Here is an 18,112-nt window from a genome sequence, read left to right as displayed (position 1 = left end):
TAGCCATCCGTTAAGTTGGTCTGGCGGTCTGAATAGCGGAGGCACACTAGACTGGCGCAGTATGAAGGAGTCATGGCAACTGCCAGGGTACATGGCACAAACATGCAAAATTTCCTTCTTGTGGTCACACACTAGCTGAACATTAAGGGAGTGGAAGTCCTTGCGGTTGACAAAAATACCTGGATTGCGATGGGGTGCCATAAGGGTCACATGTGTGCAGTCAACGACGTCCTACACCCTTGGAAGGCCTGCCAGATGAGCTAATCCAACCGCTCGTGCCGTGGCACTTGCTCGATCCTTGGTGAAATGGATGTGATTGTGCGCGAGGGCATCGGTTACCTGCGTGATGCAAGTGTGTGCGGCCGACTGGGTGATGCCGCTGATGTCTGCTGCTGATCCCTGGAATGAGCCTGAGGCAAAAAAGTTGAGTGCGGTGGTGACTTTGACGGCCACCGGTAATGCTTGTCCACCTGGTCCTCTGGGCAGCAGGTCTTGCTGTAGCATTGCGCAGATGTCAGTCACTACCTCTCACGAAAGTCGGAGCCGCCTTTGGCGTTGCTGCTCAGACATGTTGAGATAGGTGACCCTGCGTCTGTAGACCCTGTTTGGGGGGTATCTCCTGCGCCGACGGGCTTCCAGGCGCTGGCCCCTTCTGGCCTGTGCAGCCTCAGGTGGGTGAGCAGCAGCCTGGCGCTCCTGCTGCTGTTGCTGGTGCTGCTGTTGTTCCTGGTTCTGCTGGTGCCGCGGCTGGTGCTCGAGCTCCTCTAATGCCCAGATGGGAAGGAAATAAATGGCTCCCATGCTTCTGGTATATGCCTGCATTGAGGAAGCGCTGAGTGAAGGTGGCGAGAGGGGTTTCCCAGGAGACCACACTGGAGACGGATGTGAGGCTCCAACCTTCCATAGGTGTGGTTAAGCCTTCTAAAAGTTGCCCCAGACCTGAGACCACTATGTCCTGCCACCTGCAAATGATGGCTGATCAAATCTCCTCTTTAATGGTTGACCTGCAGTTAATAGTCAGCAATCCAATAGTGCTCCCACCAGGTTTCACATTCGTGTTTCCCACCAGGCGTGTTTTACGTGGGAAAAGGGTTAAATTTGCAAGGGCCTGTTAAAATAGGATTATAGGGGCCATTTAGTGGTTATTAAGGGCCTTAAAGACCAGTCCTGCCTGTTGGATGCGGGACGGAGTTGGGACCATCAGACACGCCTGAGTTAAAATTGTTCAGAGTCGGGAACTGAGAGGCCAAGCCACACGTGTTGCCAGGACACTGCCATCTGACAAGAGGCACAAAAAGGAACTCAATGAGCCTTCCCATCAAATCTCCTCCCTCCTGTACCCCAGAGAACACAATCTTTCTGCTTGGGAATTGGTTGGGAATGGGAAGTCTGCAGAGTGATGGATCAAACTAATGTTCCAGTTTTCGGTGATGCTATATTCTGGCCCAACAATGCATAACCTTTCTCCAGTTTTCTCCCTTCCTCTCCTTGCTTACAGGCCTCCATAAATGCTGCTTTGTTTTGAGCCACTTAGAAGCATGCAAGAGCAGCCCAGGATGATTCTCCCTCCATTTTCCCTTCTCGCTCAATGGGGAATGTCTTGTTGGGCTGTGGTTCAGTACGTACTGCCAGTCCTCCAATACCTCATCCAAGTGGCCATTCTTCATGTATGGTCCTGGACAGCAAGCATTGGGGGGTTATTTGCTATGGAGCTGACCCTGATCCTATTCCTCCTCCGTGCCCACACAGGAGCTTTCCAGCAGGAGATCAGTTGATTAGAATTCAGCATGGCCTTGTGGTGGTTGCAGCATGCAGTGTACTTTCCCTTTGTAGCTAATTCTCCAACCTTTCCCATTTCCAACAGATGTGAGTGCTTGCCTGGCTTCACTGGTGAAAAGTGCCAAACTAACTATGACGACTGCGTGGAAAATAAGTGCAGGCATGGTGCACAGTGTGTTGATGCCATTAATGGTTACACATGTGTCTGCCCCACCGGCTTCAGGTAAGCAAAGAGTTTTTCTGTTGGGGAAAGGCTGGGAGAGCAAAAAGTTGGACTTCAAGTCATATCAGCTTTCTGTTGTATTTAATTCTTTTTTTCTGATGTCCTCGCTCCAATTGAATTCTTGGCAGCTAAACTATAATGCTCAGGTTTCTATCCTTGACAATCGTAACTACAACAACCAAGCCTTTATTAGCTGCGTGTGTCAATACATGTATGTGTCTGTAATTGTGTATGAGTGTGTTTGTGTGAGTATTTTGTGTGTGTGTATGCGTGTGAGTATTGTGTTTTTTCCCAAAAGGTACTGTTTTCGGGGCACGGGCCGCAGTACCTCATTTACCTCACTCAAATGATCATTCTTCATAAGGACAGGGTCTTAACATTGAGCATTGACAAAAATCTGAGCCTGGAGAGCATCAAAACCAGGCCTGAGGGATGATGAGGACACCTTTAGTGGTCCATCTCACTGGATCAACACAGATTTGGGTTTGAATGTGGGACCTTCCTGATCTTTCTGTCTCAGTACCATGCTGTGATAGGCTGCATGTTCACTAATTTCTTTTTTCAATTGAGTTCTTTTTTAGGCAAAAGTTTGCTTCTCTGCTTTTTCTCTAAATTAATTCAATGCATTTCGCTGGCCTGACTAGGGACATGTCCAAATCCCAGATAGCTACAATACCCTCCCCGCTCCCCTCCACACCACTCCACACCACCACCCCCCCCAACCATTTTCAGTTACCAGGAGCCACCAGGGATCAGTCAGACCCAATTCTTCTTTCCTTGCCGCCTGCTGGCAAATTTTGTAAACTCTCTTCAGCAGCTCAACATGAGTAGGTGGCGCAGGACTTGAATCAGTGTCCGCCGGCACTCCATGCCACTAAGCAGCACAGCACCTCATGTATTCACTGATCTTTAATGTAGCTCATTTGCTATCCAGAGAGTAAGGAGGTAAGCACCTCTGATAAAACCTCAGAATCAATGGCAGTACTTCCAGCCTGTGCTCAAGAGTACCAGAAGTAAAACCAAACTGCGAGCCTGCCGTTATCTTTAGAAGCACGCTATCTTTGTGTTCTAAATGGTATTATCTTATATAGAAACTGTTGTGTATGTACCTTTAAGGGAATAACTGGTCTCAGACTGCAGTACTGGCAGTGACCACCTCTGTATAAAAGGCCCTAGCAGGCTTCTGTAGTTTCAGTTTCCAGGTTGTCTCCATTCAGTAAAGACTTGTTATAATCAACTCCTGCAGTCCGTGTCTCAATTACACACGGACATAATACTGGCGACGAGTAAGAAACGAACTTACCTGCAACTCGGCAGCACCTCAGACGACGTTATTGAAGGTCGAAGCCAGAAGAAAGAAAAAAAAAAATCCAAAGGAACTCGAGAAACGGGCGTCGACCGTGGGCAACCGCCCTCCAAATCATTGAATTGAAAAGTTGCAAGAGAGACTGTCGAGAGCCAGGCTTGGTTCTCCAGTCTGTGGTTTCCCAGCTAATCGGGCTGGTGGCAGGTAGTGCACTGATCCTTCCTGGGCTGCGGTGGGCTAGAGCTCGATCGGGTGGCTCTGCAACGGGGCTGGGCAGCGAGTCGGGAAGCAAAGAGAGAGAGAGAGGGTGGAGCACACAGGGCGCGGCCAGTGCTTCGAAGCCGGGCAGCGTTCGGACCTAAGAAGAGGGAGGGAAGTGTCCCAGAGGGTCCGCTCCACGACGGGAACGGTTCTTCAATTAACGGAGCAAATATTGAAGCGCGATAGAAAAATAAAAATACCGCGGAGAACAGCGTTGGCAGCAGCGGGAAAGCGCGGGAGGCGCCATCTTAACTCGGCGGGGAAGAAGGAAAAGCGCGGGAGGCGCCATTTTGATCTATCGGGGACGAAGGAAAAGCGCGGGAGGCGCCATCTTAGATTTTCAAGATGCCAAAGACTGGCGATATCACTGCCTTCGATAATGCAATAGAAGACTGGACCACGTATGTGGAAAGAGTCGAGGTATATTGCGAGGCAAACGAAATAGCCGATGAGAAAAAGGCATCGGTATTGCTAAATTTAATGGGCGCAAGAACGTACGGCCTATTGCGGGACCTGATTACTCCAGCCAAACCGAAGGCAAAGAGTTTTAACGAAATTGTTGCTATCCTACAGGAACACCTAAATCCTACACCGCTGCTGATAGCAGAAAGATTTAAATTCCACAGGAGAAATCAGCATAAAAATGAGAGCAATGCTGATTACCTTACGGAACTACGCAAGCTATCAAAGCACTGCCAGTTCGGAGCAGGACTGGCAGATACCTTACGGGACAAATTTGTCTGTGGACTCCTGAGTGAAGGAACCCAGAAGAGGTTACTCTCAGAGAAAGAGCTGACGCTAGATAAGGCTTTCAGCGTGGCAGTATCGTACGAAGCAGCAGCTAGGGAAGCTGCGGAAATACAACAAAAGCCACAGGAATACGGCACCCACGAAATGACACGGGGATTTGCAAAATGTTATTGCTGCGGCAGAACAAACCATGACCAGAAGGACTGCTGGTCCAAGGACAAAATATGCAGGCAATGCGGAAAGATGGGACACATTGCACGAGTTTGCAGGTCTGGGAAGAAGACCAACGACAACAAAAAGGCTACTAAGGAACCGTACAGGAAAGTACAAAAGATGACGGACAGTAGTTCCGAAGACCAGATGAGCGATAGTGAATCCAGGAACAAGAGACTAAGCTGTCTCAAACTTCACAACATAATCGCAAAAGAGGATCACCGAACCATTTGGGTCACCCTCACGATAGCAGGGTCCCAAGTCAAAATGGAATTGGATACAGGATCAGCGCTAACCGTCATGAATCGACGAGACTACGAGCGGCTATTCTCACACATACACTTGAGACAGACATCCATTGTCTTGAGGACGTATACGGGGCAAAAAGTATACCCCAGAGGAAAAATAAGGCTGCCTGTCGAATACAACGGCAAGAAAATACGGAAATTGTATCTCTACATTCTGCAAGATGGTGGACCACCGTATTGGGACGTGAATGGATCAGAAAGATAAGTTTAGGCTGGCACTCCATTCAGGCACTGACGGTGGCTGGTAAAAAGGATGACGACGTCACTCCTGGACGATTGTCAACAATCTTAGCTGACGCCAAAGAGGTATTTCAACAAGAACTGGGCACTCTTAAAGGCGTAACCGCCTCGATAAAAATAGAGGAGAATGCAATTCCCAAGTTTTTCAAAGCAAGACCGGTACCAAATGCAATTCGCCCAGCCGTCGAGGCAGAGCTGGAGAATCTGGAGAATGCAGGCGTGTTATCTAAGGTAGACTGGAGCGAGTGGGCGACACCCATCGTTCCTGTCATGAAGAAAACGTTAAACAATAAGTCTGAGGAGCCAAGGAAGGTTCGCATCTGTGGGGACTTCAAGGTGACGGTGAACCCAGTCCTTCACACAGTACAATATCCTCTTCCAAGGATAGAAGATATCTTCGCCTCACTATCTGGAGGGAAGCGTTTTACAAAAATTGACCTAGCACAAGCATTGTACTGGCCGCGCTAGACGTGCTCCTATCTAGCTATCCAGCAAGTTAAACACTCATTCAAAAATAATTCTTCTGAAGCGGTTGCTGTTTTGAAGCTTTTACTTGAACAAATTTGTGAAACTGTAAACAAAGACAAAGTATGTTTTGTACATAAACAAATTTGTGAAACTGTAAACAAAGACAAAGTATGTTTTGTACATAAACTGAGTACTACACATTCGATATTACACAAGATATAAACATATTTACAACAGTAGAATAGACTAATTGTATAACTAACTAACATTTGAACTAACTTCTGTAACTATTAAATATTAACCTTTTATAAACACAGTATTATCAAAATATTACTCTGACAACATTGCTATTATGCTAAGAACCAAAGATACTCACAGATATTGCGCTTGGCCTAAGATATGAAATCAGATTACATTGGATTATAAATGGAACCTCTCATGGCAGATTCTCCATTACTCAAGTCAGGTTCTTCCTGGCAAAGCTGCTTCCTGGGGTCAACAGGAAGAAAGGTAGGAAGGTCAAATGACCTCTCACAGGAAGAAAGGAACAAAGATCAAATGACCTCACACAGGAAGAAAGATCAGATGACCTTTCCAGCATACAAACTGTTAACACAATAACCGCCACCAGAGGGTGCTATTGCATGTAAAAATGTCCAGAATGTCACATAATGTCCATCGGTCCAGAACACTCCCCGTCTGGGGTCATTAACAACTCCACATAGTCCGAACTCTACTTGTCACTGGAGTCCTCTGGCGACAAAAGAAGAACCACCTCAGAGACGGTCCGTCGATGTCGATGATAGGATGCAGCTTCCGTAGACTGCTGTGAGGGGGTAGGTTGCGTTCTGCTACGCACGGTTCCAACCTGGGTATGGTGAGGTCTGGCTGGGGCGCCAACTAGCCTCTATCAAAGACGAAGCCGATTTTGCTTTGTCCTTCTTGAGTGGTGACCTTCAGATAAGCCACACTTGCAATGGCCTTAGCGGATGCGTCTGCAAAGACACAAAGCTCTTTGAATTGGGCATTTAAGGGAGAGAAAGACGAATAGCAGCGAGGTATTCGGATCTCCTGTAAGTCTTGGAGTGAGTCTCTCCATCTGTCCCACTCTGCTTCCATCTCTTCAGGGAGAGGTGAATCCCACTCTTCAGCGCGTGTGGAGAGTTCCCTGAGGAGCAGCCTGCCTTGTATGGTGACAGGGGCTAAGAAGCCAAGAGGGTTGTATAGGCTGTTGACTGTAGAGAGCACTCCTCTACGTGTGAAGGGTTTCTTGGCATCTAGGACTTGGAATGTGAACGTGTCTTGCTATGTTCCACGACACCCCTAGGCTACGCTGTAGGGGGAGGTCATCAGTGAAGAGGTCTAGGTCCTTGACGTCCTTAGCACGATCTTCAGGGGGGAATGCCTCCATCACTGCTGGTCTGTTAGAGGCTATCTTGTGCAGCCTGAGGTTGGATAGTGCAAGTAGTTCCTGGGCTCGTCCGAGGGTACTGATGGCCTCTGCTTCGGTCGGGAATGACTTCAGTGCGTCGTCGACATAGAACTCTCGTTCGATGAACCCTCTCACATCACTGCCAAAGTCGTCGTCTTCTTCCTTGGCAGCCCTCCTTAGTCCGTATATGGCGACAGCAGGGGATGGGCTATTCCCAATGACATGGACACGCATTCTGTAGTCCACAATGTCTCTATTAGGGTCATTGTCCCGATACCACAGGAAGCGGAGGAAGTCTCTGTGGTCTTCTCTCACCACGAAGCAATGAAACATGTGCTGGATATCGGCAGTGATGGCGACGGGCTCTTTCCTGAATCTCATGAGTACCCCCAAGCGGCTGTTGTTAAGATCGGGCCCTGTGAGGTGTACGTCGTTGAGAGAGACTCCCTGATATGGTGCACTGGAGTCAAACACCACGCGGATCTGTCTACTGCATGGGGTAAGGTAGCTTGGACGACCATTCTCCAAGATGGAAGTCTTGAGTGTGCTCACCTGAGATGGCTTGTTCTCCAGTGTGCGACGTCCTACAGGGTACACATTAACGAGGCATATCTTGGAGCATGCTCTTGCGCTCACTCCTTCTCCACACACCTCGGTGCACCTGGATGTAATCTCCGTACCAGCAGCTCCCTCTCTCTCCCCGCCGTGCTCTGATGCAGGAGGAGGCGTCTCTGACTTCCAAGGAGCTGGGCCTGGGTGTAGTGCTGAAATGTGCCGATCATTTTCACATTCAGTGCATTTTGCATCCACCTTGCAGTCCTTGGCGAGATGGCTCATGGACGAGCAGCACCTGAAACATATAGAGTTCTCTTTAAGATATTGTTTCCGATCTTCCAGGGACATCTCCCTGAAGCCTCTGCACTTCTTTAAAGGATGGGGCTTGTTGTGGATAGGGCATTGTTTGCTCATATCCTCAGGTTTCTCCTGAATCTTTGTGTGCTCAGTTGAGGACACTTGCATTCTGTGGACAGATATTGGTGTCTTTCCATGTCTGTCGAACTTGTCTCTTCTGGCAAGTGCTGGGTGGGAGGAGAAGAAGTTGAAGCTGGGGTCGTTCCTGGCTTTGGCTTCTTTGATAAGGAGGCCGCGCTCTTCTCCTGCGACAGGTCTAAGCCCGATATGGCATCGTGGAAGCAGGACTTCCAAGCCCGATAATTCTCTGGCCTGTCATCAAACTTGATTAACCCCGAAGTCACCAGCTGGGTGCGTGCAAGATATTTGGCGAGGTCGTAGGTGCTGGGACCTGTGCCAGGGTTGCCTTGGCTGGAGGCTCTGTTGGGGGTCTCAAGGGACCGAGAGGGGATTTGCCTCTGACTTTCTCTATTCGGCGTCCTATCCCTTTGCACCGTGTCTTCCGTTCTGCTGGCGGAGACTCTGCGGCTTGAGGCACGCCGTCTGCTTTGACCTTGGTTGGCAACTTGTAGCATGTTATACGAAGTGTTTGCGTCTGTAGAGATGTGCGGGCCTCCATCCCTTTCTCCTGTAAACTGTATGTCAGCATGGTCACTCACGTAATCTATGGTGCGCTGTCATGGACTCTGCCACGGAACGGGAATTAAAGGTTTGTAAGCTGTCTCGGGATCAGCTCCCTCCAAAATTGCCTCGAATACTTGTGTCTCGGCTAATGCAGCATCTATCTCTTTTTGTTGCTGCAGAGCCTCTAATGTGGCTTGGAGACGGGCCTGTTCAGCCTGGCGTTCCACTTGGTGATGGGCCTGTTCCGCTTGGAATTCAGCTTGGAGTCGGGCCTGTTCTGCTTGGAGCCGGGCCTGTTCTGCTTGGGATTCCGCTTGGAGTCGGACCTGTTCTGCTTGGGATTCAGCTTGGAGTCGGGCCTGTTCTGCTTGGAGCCGGGCCTGTTCTGCTTGGGGTTCAGCTTGGAGACGGGCCTGTCTTACTTTTATTTCTATTTCACTCTCCGTATGCGCAGCTCTGGCTTGAGCTGCTACTAGTTTAGCCCATGCTTTGGCGATGGCTATGCTTACTCTAGAACCACCCGATGACCGTGAACCAACTTGCGATCTGTAGTAACCGGTGCTTATAGACCGATTGTCACATTCTACAGTTTCGTCTGCCTGTTTAAGGTCTTCTACTTGCTGCAAAGCATTTTCGTTATTATCTTCTGACATGTTGATGGGAGGTAGATGTGCTCTACGAGGTTAAGGCTTACTCTGGGTTCCTCCTGTTCCGCTCTTCACAGCTAGCGGTATTGCTATCTTTTCAGTGTACTGGCCGCGCTAGACGTGCTCCTATCTAGCTATCCAGCAAGTTAAACACTCATTCAAAAATAATTCTTCTGAAGCGGTTGCTGTTTTGAAGCTTTTACTTGAACAAATTTGTGAAACTGTAAACAAAGACAAAGTATGTTTTGTACATAAACTGAGTACTACACATTCGATATTACACAAGATATAAACATATTTACAACAGTAGAATAGACTAATTGTATAACTAACATTTGAACTAACTTCTGTAACTATTAAATATTAACCTTTTATAAACATAGTATTATCAAAATATTACTCTGCCAACATTGCTATTATGCTAAGAACCAAAGATACTCACAGATATTACGCTTGGCCTAACATATGAAATCAGATTACATTGGATTGTAAATGGAACCTCTCATGGCAGATTCTCCATTACTCAAGTCAGGTTCTTCCTGGCAAAACTGCTTCCTGGGGTCAACAGGAAGAAAGGTAGGAAGGTCAAATGACCTCTCACAGGAAGAAAGGAACAAAGATCAAATGACCTCACACAGGAAGAAAGATCAGATGACCTTTCCAGCATACAAACTGTTAACACAATAACCGCCACCAGAGGGTGCTATTGCATGTAAAAATGTCCAGAATGTCACATAATGTCCATCGGTCCAGAACAAGCATATTTGCAGATGGAGGTTGAAGAATCCTCTAGGAAGTATCTCACGATAAACACTCACAAAGGTCTTTACCAGTATAATCGACTGGTATTCGGAGTAGCATCAGCTCTGGCGATATGGCAAAGAGCGATGGAACAAGTCCTGCAAGGGATTCCGGGGACTCAGTGTTACTTGGACGACATCCTAGTGACAGGTGAAGATGACAGTGAACACCTTGCCAACCTAGAGCAGGTGCTCACTAGACTACGTGAACATGGGCTACGAGCCAATTGCCCCAAGTGCGAGTTTTTTAAGAAACGGATATCGTATTGTGGCCACGTGATTGATGAAGAGGGGTTGCATAAGTCCCCTGACAAAATTGAAGCGGTAGTTAAGGCTCCAGCGCCTGAAAATGTGTCGCAACGTCATTCCTCGGATTGGTGAATTACTACCATAAGTTTTTGCCGAATTTGTCCACAATTCTGCATCCACTGAACGCCCTACTACGCACGGGAGTACCATGGAAATGGAGCGATGAATGTAAGCGGGCCTTTCAGAAGAGTAAGGACCTAATCACTTCAAGAGAAGTATTGGCTCACTACAACCCATCACTACCGATAAGACTGGCGTGTGATGCGTCTCCCTACGGCATTGTGGCGGTACTGTCACTTAAATTCCTTGATGGTTCAGAGAGGCCGATAGCTTTTGCGTCACGCTCGTTAACTTCAGCCGAGCGTAACTATGCCCAGATTGTCAGAGAGGCGCTCAGCCTGGTGTGGGGGGTGAAGAAGTTCAATCACTACCTGCACGGTCAGAAATTTACTCTACTAACTGATCATCAACCTCTCGTCTCCATTTTCAACCCTCAGAAGGGCGTACCGATAATGACGGCACAACGGCTACAGAGGTGGTCCCTTTTCCTAGGGGCACACCAATATGACATCGAGTACAAAGGAACTAAACAGCATGGGAATGCTGATGGATTGTCGCGCCTACTGTTGCCGACGGTGGAAGAAGAACTGGCAGTGGGTCCAGTGGAGTTATTCCACTCGACTATAGTCGAATGTCTCCCTGTGACGAATGCAAACATAGAAAAGGAAACACGGAATGACCCGACACTCTCCTGGGTCTATGATTTAACGGTGAAGGGATGGCCAGCACATGGCGAACCATTGCTGCCAGCATTCTCGCCGAGAAGAGAACAGCTGTCAGTGTGCAGAGGAACCTTGATGTGTGGATCCAGAGTAGTAATTCCACCCAAATTGAAGGATAGAGTGCTCAATGAGCTTCATGAGGGTCATCTGGGAGGGGTAAAAATGAAGAACTTAGCCAGAGCGTTTGTGTGGTGGCCGGTAATCGATAGAGAAATCGAAGAGATGACCAAGAGCTGTACAGGATGCCAGAAGGTCCAAAACGCCCCACCACAAGCCCCTCTACATCCATGGGAGTGGCCCTCATCTCCATGGCAAAGGGTGCACATTGATTTTGCTGGTCCCTTTATGGACTCGATGTTTTTAATTGCGGTGGATGCACATTCAAAGTGGCCAGAGGTAATAAAAATGTCCTCAACCACCACAGAAAAAACTATCACAGTCTTACGAACCATATTCACCAGGAATGGGCTGCCTGAACGGATTTGCTCTGACAATGGACCACAGTTTGTGTCTGAAGATTTCCGGAGGTTCTTAAAGAACAATGGTGTTAAGCATTACACATCTGCCCCATATCATCCAGCCACTAATGGATTGGCCGAGAGGTTTGTTCAAACATTCAAGAAGGCTATCAAGGCAATGTGTAATGAAGATATACCCCTACAACACAAGGTGGATAACTTCTTGTTTGCCTAGCGGAATGCGACACATGCGGTTACCAACCAAACTCCAGCCATGATGTTCTTCAATCGAAGACTACGATGCCGCTTGGATTTGGTTAAGCCAAACATCAGAAGAGATGTGGAGAACAGGCAGTTTCAGAATATGAATGAAAGGCCGACCAGGAGTTTTAAGATAGGTCAACCAGTTTTGGCTCGGGACTACCGCACAGAGAAATGGCAGCCAGGAACGATCTGTACACGGCAAGGACCTCTAATGTATACCGTGGACGTTGGAGAGAGCATTGTAAGACGCCATGCTGACCAGATTCTAGAGTCACTGGAAAACGTCAACTCCACACCACGATCTGATACACCTGGCGATGAAACCCAAGTACCAATTGCATCTACCGCAGAATCGGTGATATTGGAAGCAGACGAACCAAACAACGACATTGATCCCGACTCAACCTTGCCAGAAGAACCTGATATCCCAAAGAGGCGTTATCCAGACAGAATCAGGAAGCCTCCTCAAAGACTGAACTTATAATTGCTTAACTTCAACCAATGTATCTAGCAACCGTAATTGTAATTGTAATTAGTTATTATTTAGTTGTTAAATGAATGTTACGTACTGTTTATCTAAAAGGGGAGGAATTGTTGTGTATGTACCTTTAAGGGAATAACTGGTCTCAGGCTGCAGTACCGGCAGTGACCACCCCTGTATAAAAGGCCCTAGCAGGCTTCTGTAGTTTCAGTTTCCAGGTTGTCTCCATTCAGTAAAGACTTGTTATAATCAACTCCTGCAGTCCGTGTCTCAATTATACACGGACATAATAGAAACTTCAACCAGTTCATGTGAAAGGATCAACGTTGGCCACATTGGACCGTCACAAGGACTGATTGTTCTGATTTACTTTTAAATTGATAGTTTTGCTGACATGATTAATCGGCCCAGAAATTTGGGTTGGGGGCTTCCCGGGGGTGCAAGCCCCTGATCTGCACTTACCTAGCGCGCCGGCCGTTGAGCTGTGGGCCCGCGTGGAATTCCGATCCTGGGCCTGCTCCAGCTGCCGGCGCGCAGTGCTTGCGTATCCCAGGGGCGTAGTTAGTTCGATGCGTCCCCTGGGATCACGTGGGCCATGGGCAGCCAATCGGAGCTGCTGTCAAGACTTATAAATACTACGGCTCCAAAATAGCACTAAATCTTCAAATAAATGTTTTTTTAAATCACATTTTTTAAATAAACTATAAATTACATGAAATAACTTTTAAACAATAATTTAAATTTTTGAAAAAGATAATTTTATTTTCTAACGGGGCTAAAAATCAACTTACCTTGCTTTAAAGTATTTAAAAATAATAAACCTGTGGAAAAAATGTTTTAATTTTAATTAATTCACCACTTACCTTGTAAAAAGCAGGCCTTACGCCTGCTTTTTATATTTCTAAATTCTGCAGGCTTACGTTCCCGGGAAAACCTGTAAAAAAAAATTTAAAAAACAAAAAAAACAAAGTTCGATGCGCACGCGTTCGACCTCTGAACCCCTTCGTTCAGAGGAACGGAAGTGCTGGTTTCCCACGCATGCGCAGTGCATGCAGGAAAGCAGCACTTCCATTGGGCTTACAGGTGAGTACCCCGTGCGTACTCACCCGTGGAGACCCGAATTTCTGGGCCATTAATTATTTCACATTTTCTTGTGTATGTGAAGTGAGGAATCCCACTGCCAAGCCAAGCGATGCTTACATGGTCACAGCCTGAGGCCGTGGATGATATTACAAGATGATTTCATACACACGTAGCCTTTGTACCCATTTCTGTCATGGGTGGGTGTCCTTCACGAAGATCGATAACACCTGTGAAGAACACATTGATTACTCAGGCACTGTCCTACTTCAAAGAACGGAGCATTTTACAACTTTTTTTTGTCTGAAGTCAAACACATGACTGGTGATGGTAATACTCTCTTTACATGCTAAAGCATTATTCAACTCCATACATATAAGAACACCATTTGTACAGACCAAACTGTGGATTCTTTTAACAGTTAGATTGACCTCCTGTACATAGTAAACAGTAACCGTCCCAGTATTGATGCCTGTGGCATCCCACTAGTTACCTCCTTCTATGCCCATGCCACCCTCTCAGCTACTCAACATCAGAACAACAAGCAGCTTGTTGCTTGGCACCTGTGTGTAAATGGTTTCATTGTATAATGACCACGGGATGTTAGCTAGCCGACTTCATTATTGATCCTAAAATACAGAACTTATGTTGCTTTCTCCAATTAGCTCCTTTTGATTATCATCATGTTTTTACTCCGACTCATACTGGGCATTTGTGCCTTTTTGTTTCTCCAGTGGACTATTCTGTGAGAGCCACCCTCCCATGGTCCTGCCCCGCACCAGTCCCTGCGACAACTACGACTGCCAGAACGGCGCTCAGTGCATCGAGATACAGAATGAGCCCGTCTGCCAGTGCTTAGCTGGCTTCGCAGGACAGAGGTGCGAGAAACTTGTCACTGTCAACTTCGTCGGGAAGGACTCTTACATGATGCTGTCGGCCTCCCAGGTCCGGCCACAAGCAAATATCTCGCTCCAGGTAGGAATTTCGTCAGCGTGATTTTCACCTCCCACCGGGATGTAGGGGGCCGATTAAATGTGGAACACCGGTCCCTGCACCTGGATCCTGAGATGCTGGTCATGCTTGTGTCTGTATGAGGATACCATACTCCATTATGCAGATTCAGTTCATTTGCATAATTTGACGGTGCCTCTGGCACATCGCGCATGACCCAGCAGCAATGTTCTGCCCCGCCCACTCACCACAAACCTCCCCTGAAACGCCCATTGCAAATGGGTGCTTAGTGTCTGGAGCACTGCTCAGGAGCTTAGGTTGCATTATGGGATAGCCCTCTAATTTACATGATTTCTGGGGCGTTAATGAGCCTTGTTCACAGTTTTGCTTGCTGGCCGGCCACAGTGCATGTGTTAGGGTCATCGAGTGTGGTGTAGGCCTCAGGCCTCTGTGCCCAGTAATGCAGGGATCCCATGCCTGACGTAAATCAGTGCAACAGATGTTAAACACAGATTCATTGGCCTTGTAGTGTTTAGGCATTGTGTTCATCTGAAAGGCTGCAGTGACATCAGTAACAGGAATAGTAGTGTGTGGGCCATTGAGTGAAAATCAGATAGAATTTCACAATGCCAGTTGACACAAAAAAAAAATTGTGTACAAAGGTAGTCAGTTTAGAATTTATTTTGGTAATTGTTTTGTGTTTTGCTCATCATGGGATGGGAATAAAATATTTTGCACTAAAGTGTTTAGACATTCAGGGGGAGAAATTGAGTGAGTAGCGCCACCTGTTAGCGCCTAAAGAGGCAGGCAGTGGCTGTAGCGCCACTGGCTGCGCCTCCCGCGATATTCAGGAGGGGCGCTAATGGTGGCATTAGCCTGTTGCACTGCGCCGCCACCGATGACGTCATCGGTGTGCGCAGCGCCCCATTCATGCCCCGTTCGCGATATTTGGTAGCGAACGCCGCAGTTGCGCCGTTCGCTACCTGCGCCCGGTTCACGGGGCCTTACTGTGCCGGCAGCGGCGCAAGTTAAGGTGGAGGTGCGGGGCGGACGCTTTTTCGGCGGCCGCCTGCCAGCACCTCCATCCCCGGCCTCCTAACCCCCCCCCCCCCCCGCCCCACCGCGGCATTGCCGGCTGTTTCCCGAGAGCCCGGCACTTCTCCTTGGTGCCGGGCTCATTTGCCGGCACTCGTGAGCGGGGATCGCGCTGTTGCAGGCACCTCCCCCTTAACAGTGGGAGGAAGGCCTGCAGTACCGCAGCGTGCCGTGCCGCAGCGTGTGGCGCTGTGGCACGTTGCGCTGCGATAATCAGTTTCAGCGCCCTAAGGGGGACGCGGAGCGCCTCGAGCCTCGCCCCGTGTCCCTCGAGGGGCACTGAAACTGAATTTCTGGCGATCGGTATTACTCCGATTGCTGCGCTAAATCCAGCGCTCAGGCGACTTTTGCGCCGCTTTGGCGCCCCAACCCAATTTCTAGGCCTCAGTGTTGGCAGCAAGCACTTTCTCTCTGGTATAGCGTGGTCCAAATGTAGACCAATGCTCCCTCTAGACTGACCCAGGCCAGGTACACAATAGGATAGATGTGCAGTAAGGCACCCTCCTATAATATCCCATCAGGCACTCCCAGGTCAGTTACAATATGAGTTAGATATTGAATAAAGCTCCCTTTACATGGTCCCACTGTGGACTCCCAGGCCAAGTAGGCTATGGTTTAGATGCTGTACACCAGCAATAACAACCAAAGTTGCTGCCCATCCTTTCCTCGAGTAATGATGTGTGATCTTAGGGAGGAGGTGACTCGGGGGCATAAACTGGGAAGAAATAAACAGGCTAAAAATTGGGATAGAGATTCAAATAAAAGAGTAAATTTCAGGCGATTGTATTAAATATTGTCTCTCTCTGTGTGGTTAGGTTGCGACTGACAAGGACAACGGCTTATTACTGTACAAAGGTGACAATGACCCTCTAGCTCTAGAACTCTATCAGGGACATGTTCGGCTCATATACGATGCATCAAGCTATCCCCCTACCACCGTGTACAGGTGAGTTGTTTCCTGCCCAGTTTGTGTAAGTTGACTTCAGGTTGCCAATCACCGTTTGCCTGGAAAGGGTAGAATTACTTCCAAGAAGCTTCTAACTGGCGGTTTTAAGGCACAAAACAAGAAGTGGTTTAGAGCGTTGAAGGGCATTTTAGTTGGCCGGGTTGAAGCTGTGTTATTCTCCTTCCATCATCCGAGCCCCTGAGTGTGAACGGCAGGACCTGCTGGGAGCTGCAGCCAACGTACAGCCACCGGATCATGGGTCCACGAATGTGCCGTCGAGTTCAGGCGGCCTGCTCCATAACAGTAAATGCAGGGAGCTAGTCCAACACGTTTGTACTCTGGGTTCTCCATGCTACCCTGTGGAGCTGAGGGTGCAGCTGAGAACAAGACATGGTGCAGAATGCATCACTGGGCTCTCCCAGGCAGAAGAAATACAACCTGCTGATGTTAAAATGCCTGCAGATAAGTGTGCAGATTGTGGGATTAAGCACCAATTTCATAGAATAAACTTTACCTTTAAAATGTCTCCAAGTTTGTAGCTGTTAAACTGAATGAATTAATATATATATATAGTGTGTGTGTATATACACTGTGTATATATACTGTATATATACTGTATATGAAGTATGTTATGTGTAAAAGCAGTGCTTTGTATAACACTATGCAAGCATGCCATTAATACTAATTACCATACACTCCAGCTCATTATACAGGAGCTGTCTCAAAGGTGACAGTTTGGGCGGACACCTGCCCTCATCTGTCGATTAGTAAATGTCACAATGACAGCCATCTGCTCCCCCATCAGATGACTTTTATAGATTGTCCACATCCGTAAAGGCTCAGAGCAGGACAAAAACAGCGTGAGCTCTAATTATATTATATTGATAAAGAAGGAGGTCGTCACTCACGGTGACGTCTCATTAACATAAGATTAATGGCTTCATACCTGTGCTGAGCCCTCGCCACTAAAATTAATTCCATTGGTTAATGCGTTACCCTTTTATTAAATGTCATGCTGTTATCTTGTTAGCTCAGTGAGGGAGATGGAGCAAGATTTAAATATCTGAGTCAAATTAAATCAGAACTGTAAGAAAAGCAATCAGACAGCAGATTCCCCCGAGCTAGGGAATAGGCCTTAAACACGTAGCTCCCAAAAGGTGGTCCGAGAAAGCTTTTCATTATATTAGGACACCCAGTTTCATGCCAAAAGGTTGTTTTTGAATTCAGTTATTTTTGCGTACATTCTTGGAGAACAGATTACATTGCATAATTACTTGCAGGTGCATACAGAAAAAGAAAGACTTGCATTTATATCACACCTTTCATGACCACCGGACGTCTCAATGCACTTTACAGCCAATGAAGTACTTTTGGAGTGTAGTCACTGTTGTAATGTGGGAAACAGGGTCCCACAGTGTTCTGCACATTTCCTCAGTAGTAGGGTGACTCTTGCATAGCCTTTGATATTGTTCGTCGCTCCATTCTCTCCCAACTCGCCTTCATGTTCCATCCTTAAGGCACCGTTCTCTTCCCTCAGGTGGCATGTTAAGGGGACTGTACCCTCCTTCTGCCAGCATACTTTCAACTTCAAATCAGTTCTTATCCATTCAAAATCTAGCAGTTGTTAAACCTTGCATGCTGTCAGGTCAGGGAGTTCTCCCAACAGTTCCCCCACTACTATAAACAGCAAGCTGCCTGATAAAGTAAAATATTCAACAATTCCATAGAAATAAGCAGGGGGAACAAGTCAACCATAGTTCTTAGGACCAAAGATTGAGGTGGG

The 18,112-nt window shown here is 47.6% G+C and overlaps 1 protein-coding gene across 1 annotated transcript in view; it reads left to right on the top strand.

The window, feature by feature from the left end:
* The window catches only part of LOC147113814 (slit homolog 3 protein-like), a 714,603-nt gene that overhangs the window by 675,832 nt on the left and 20,659 nt on the right, over positions 1 to 18,112 (top strand). Inside the window, exons 30-32 of the mRNA XM_085995157.1 lie at positions 1,865 to 2,002; positions 14,072 to 14,312; positions 16,199 to 16,329. Coding sequence (XP_085851283.1) covers positions 1,865 to 2,002; positions 14,072 to 14,312; positions 16,199 to 16,329 — 510 coding nt within the window. The remainder of the gene's footprint in view (positions 1 to 1,864; positions 2,003 to 14,071; positions 14,313 to 16,198; positions 16,330 to 18,112) is intronic.

The sequence above is a fragment of the Somniosus microcephalus genome, chromosome 8, assembly GCF_052327205.1.
Source record: "Somniosus microcephalus isolate GS21.2 chromosome 8, FLI_Smic_1.0, whole genome shotgun sequence".
Taxonomy (NCBI): Eukaryota; Metazoa; Chordata; class Chondrichthyes; order Squaliformes; family Somniosidae; genus Somniosus; species Somniosus microcephalus.
Note: the sequence above shows the minus strand (reverse complement) of the source record. Positions and strands in the feature narration are given on the sequence as shown.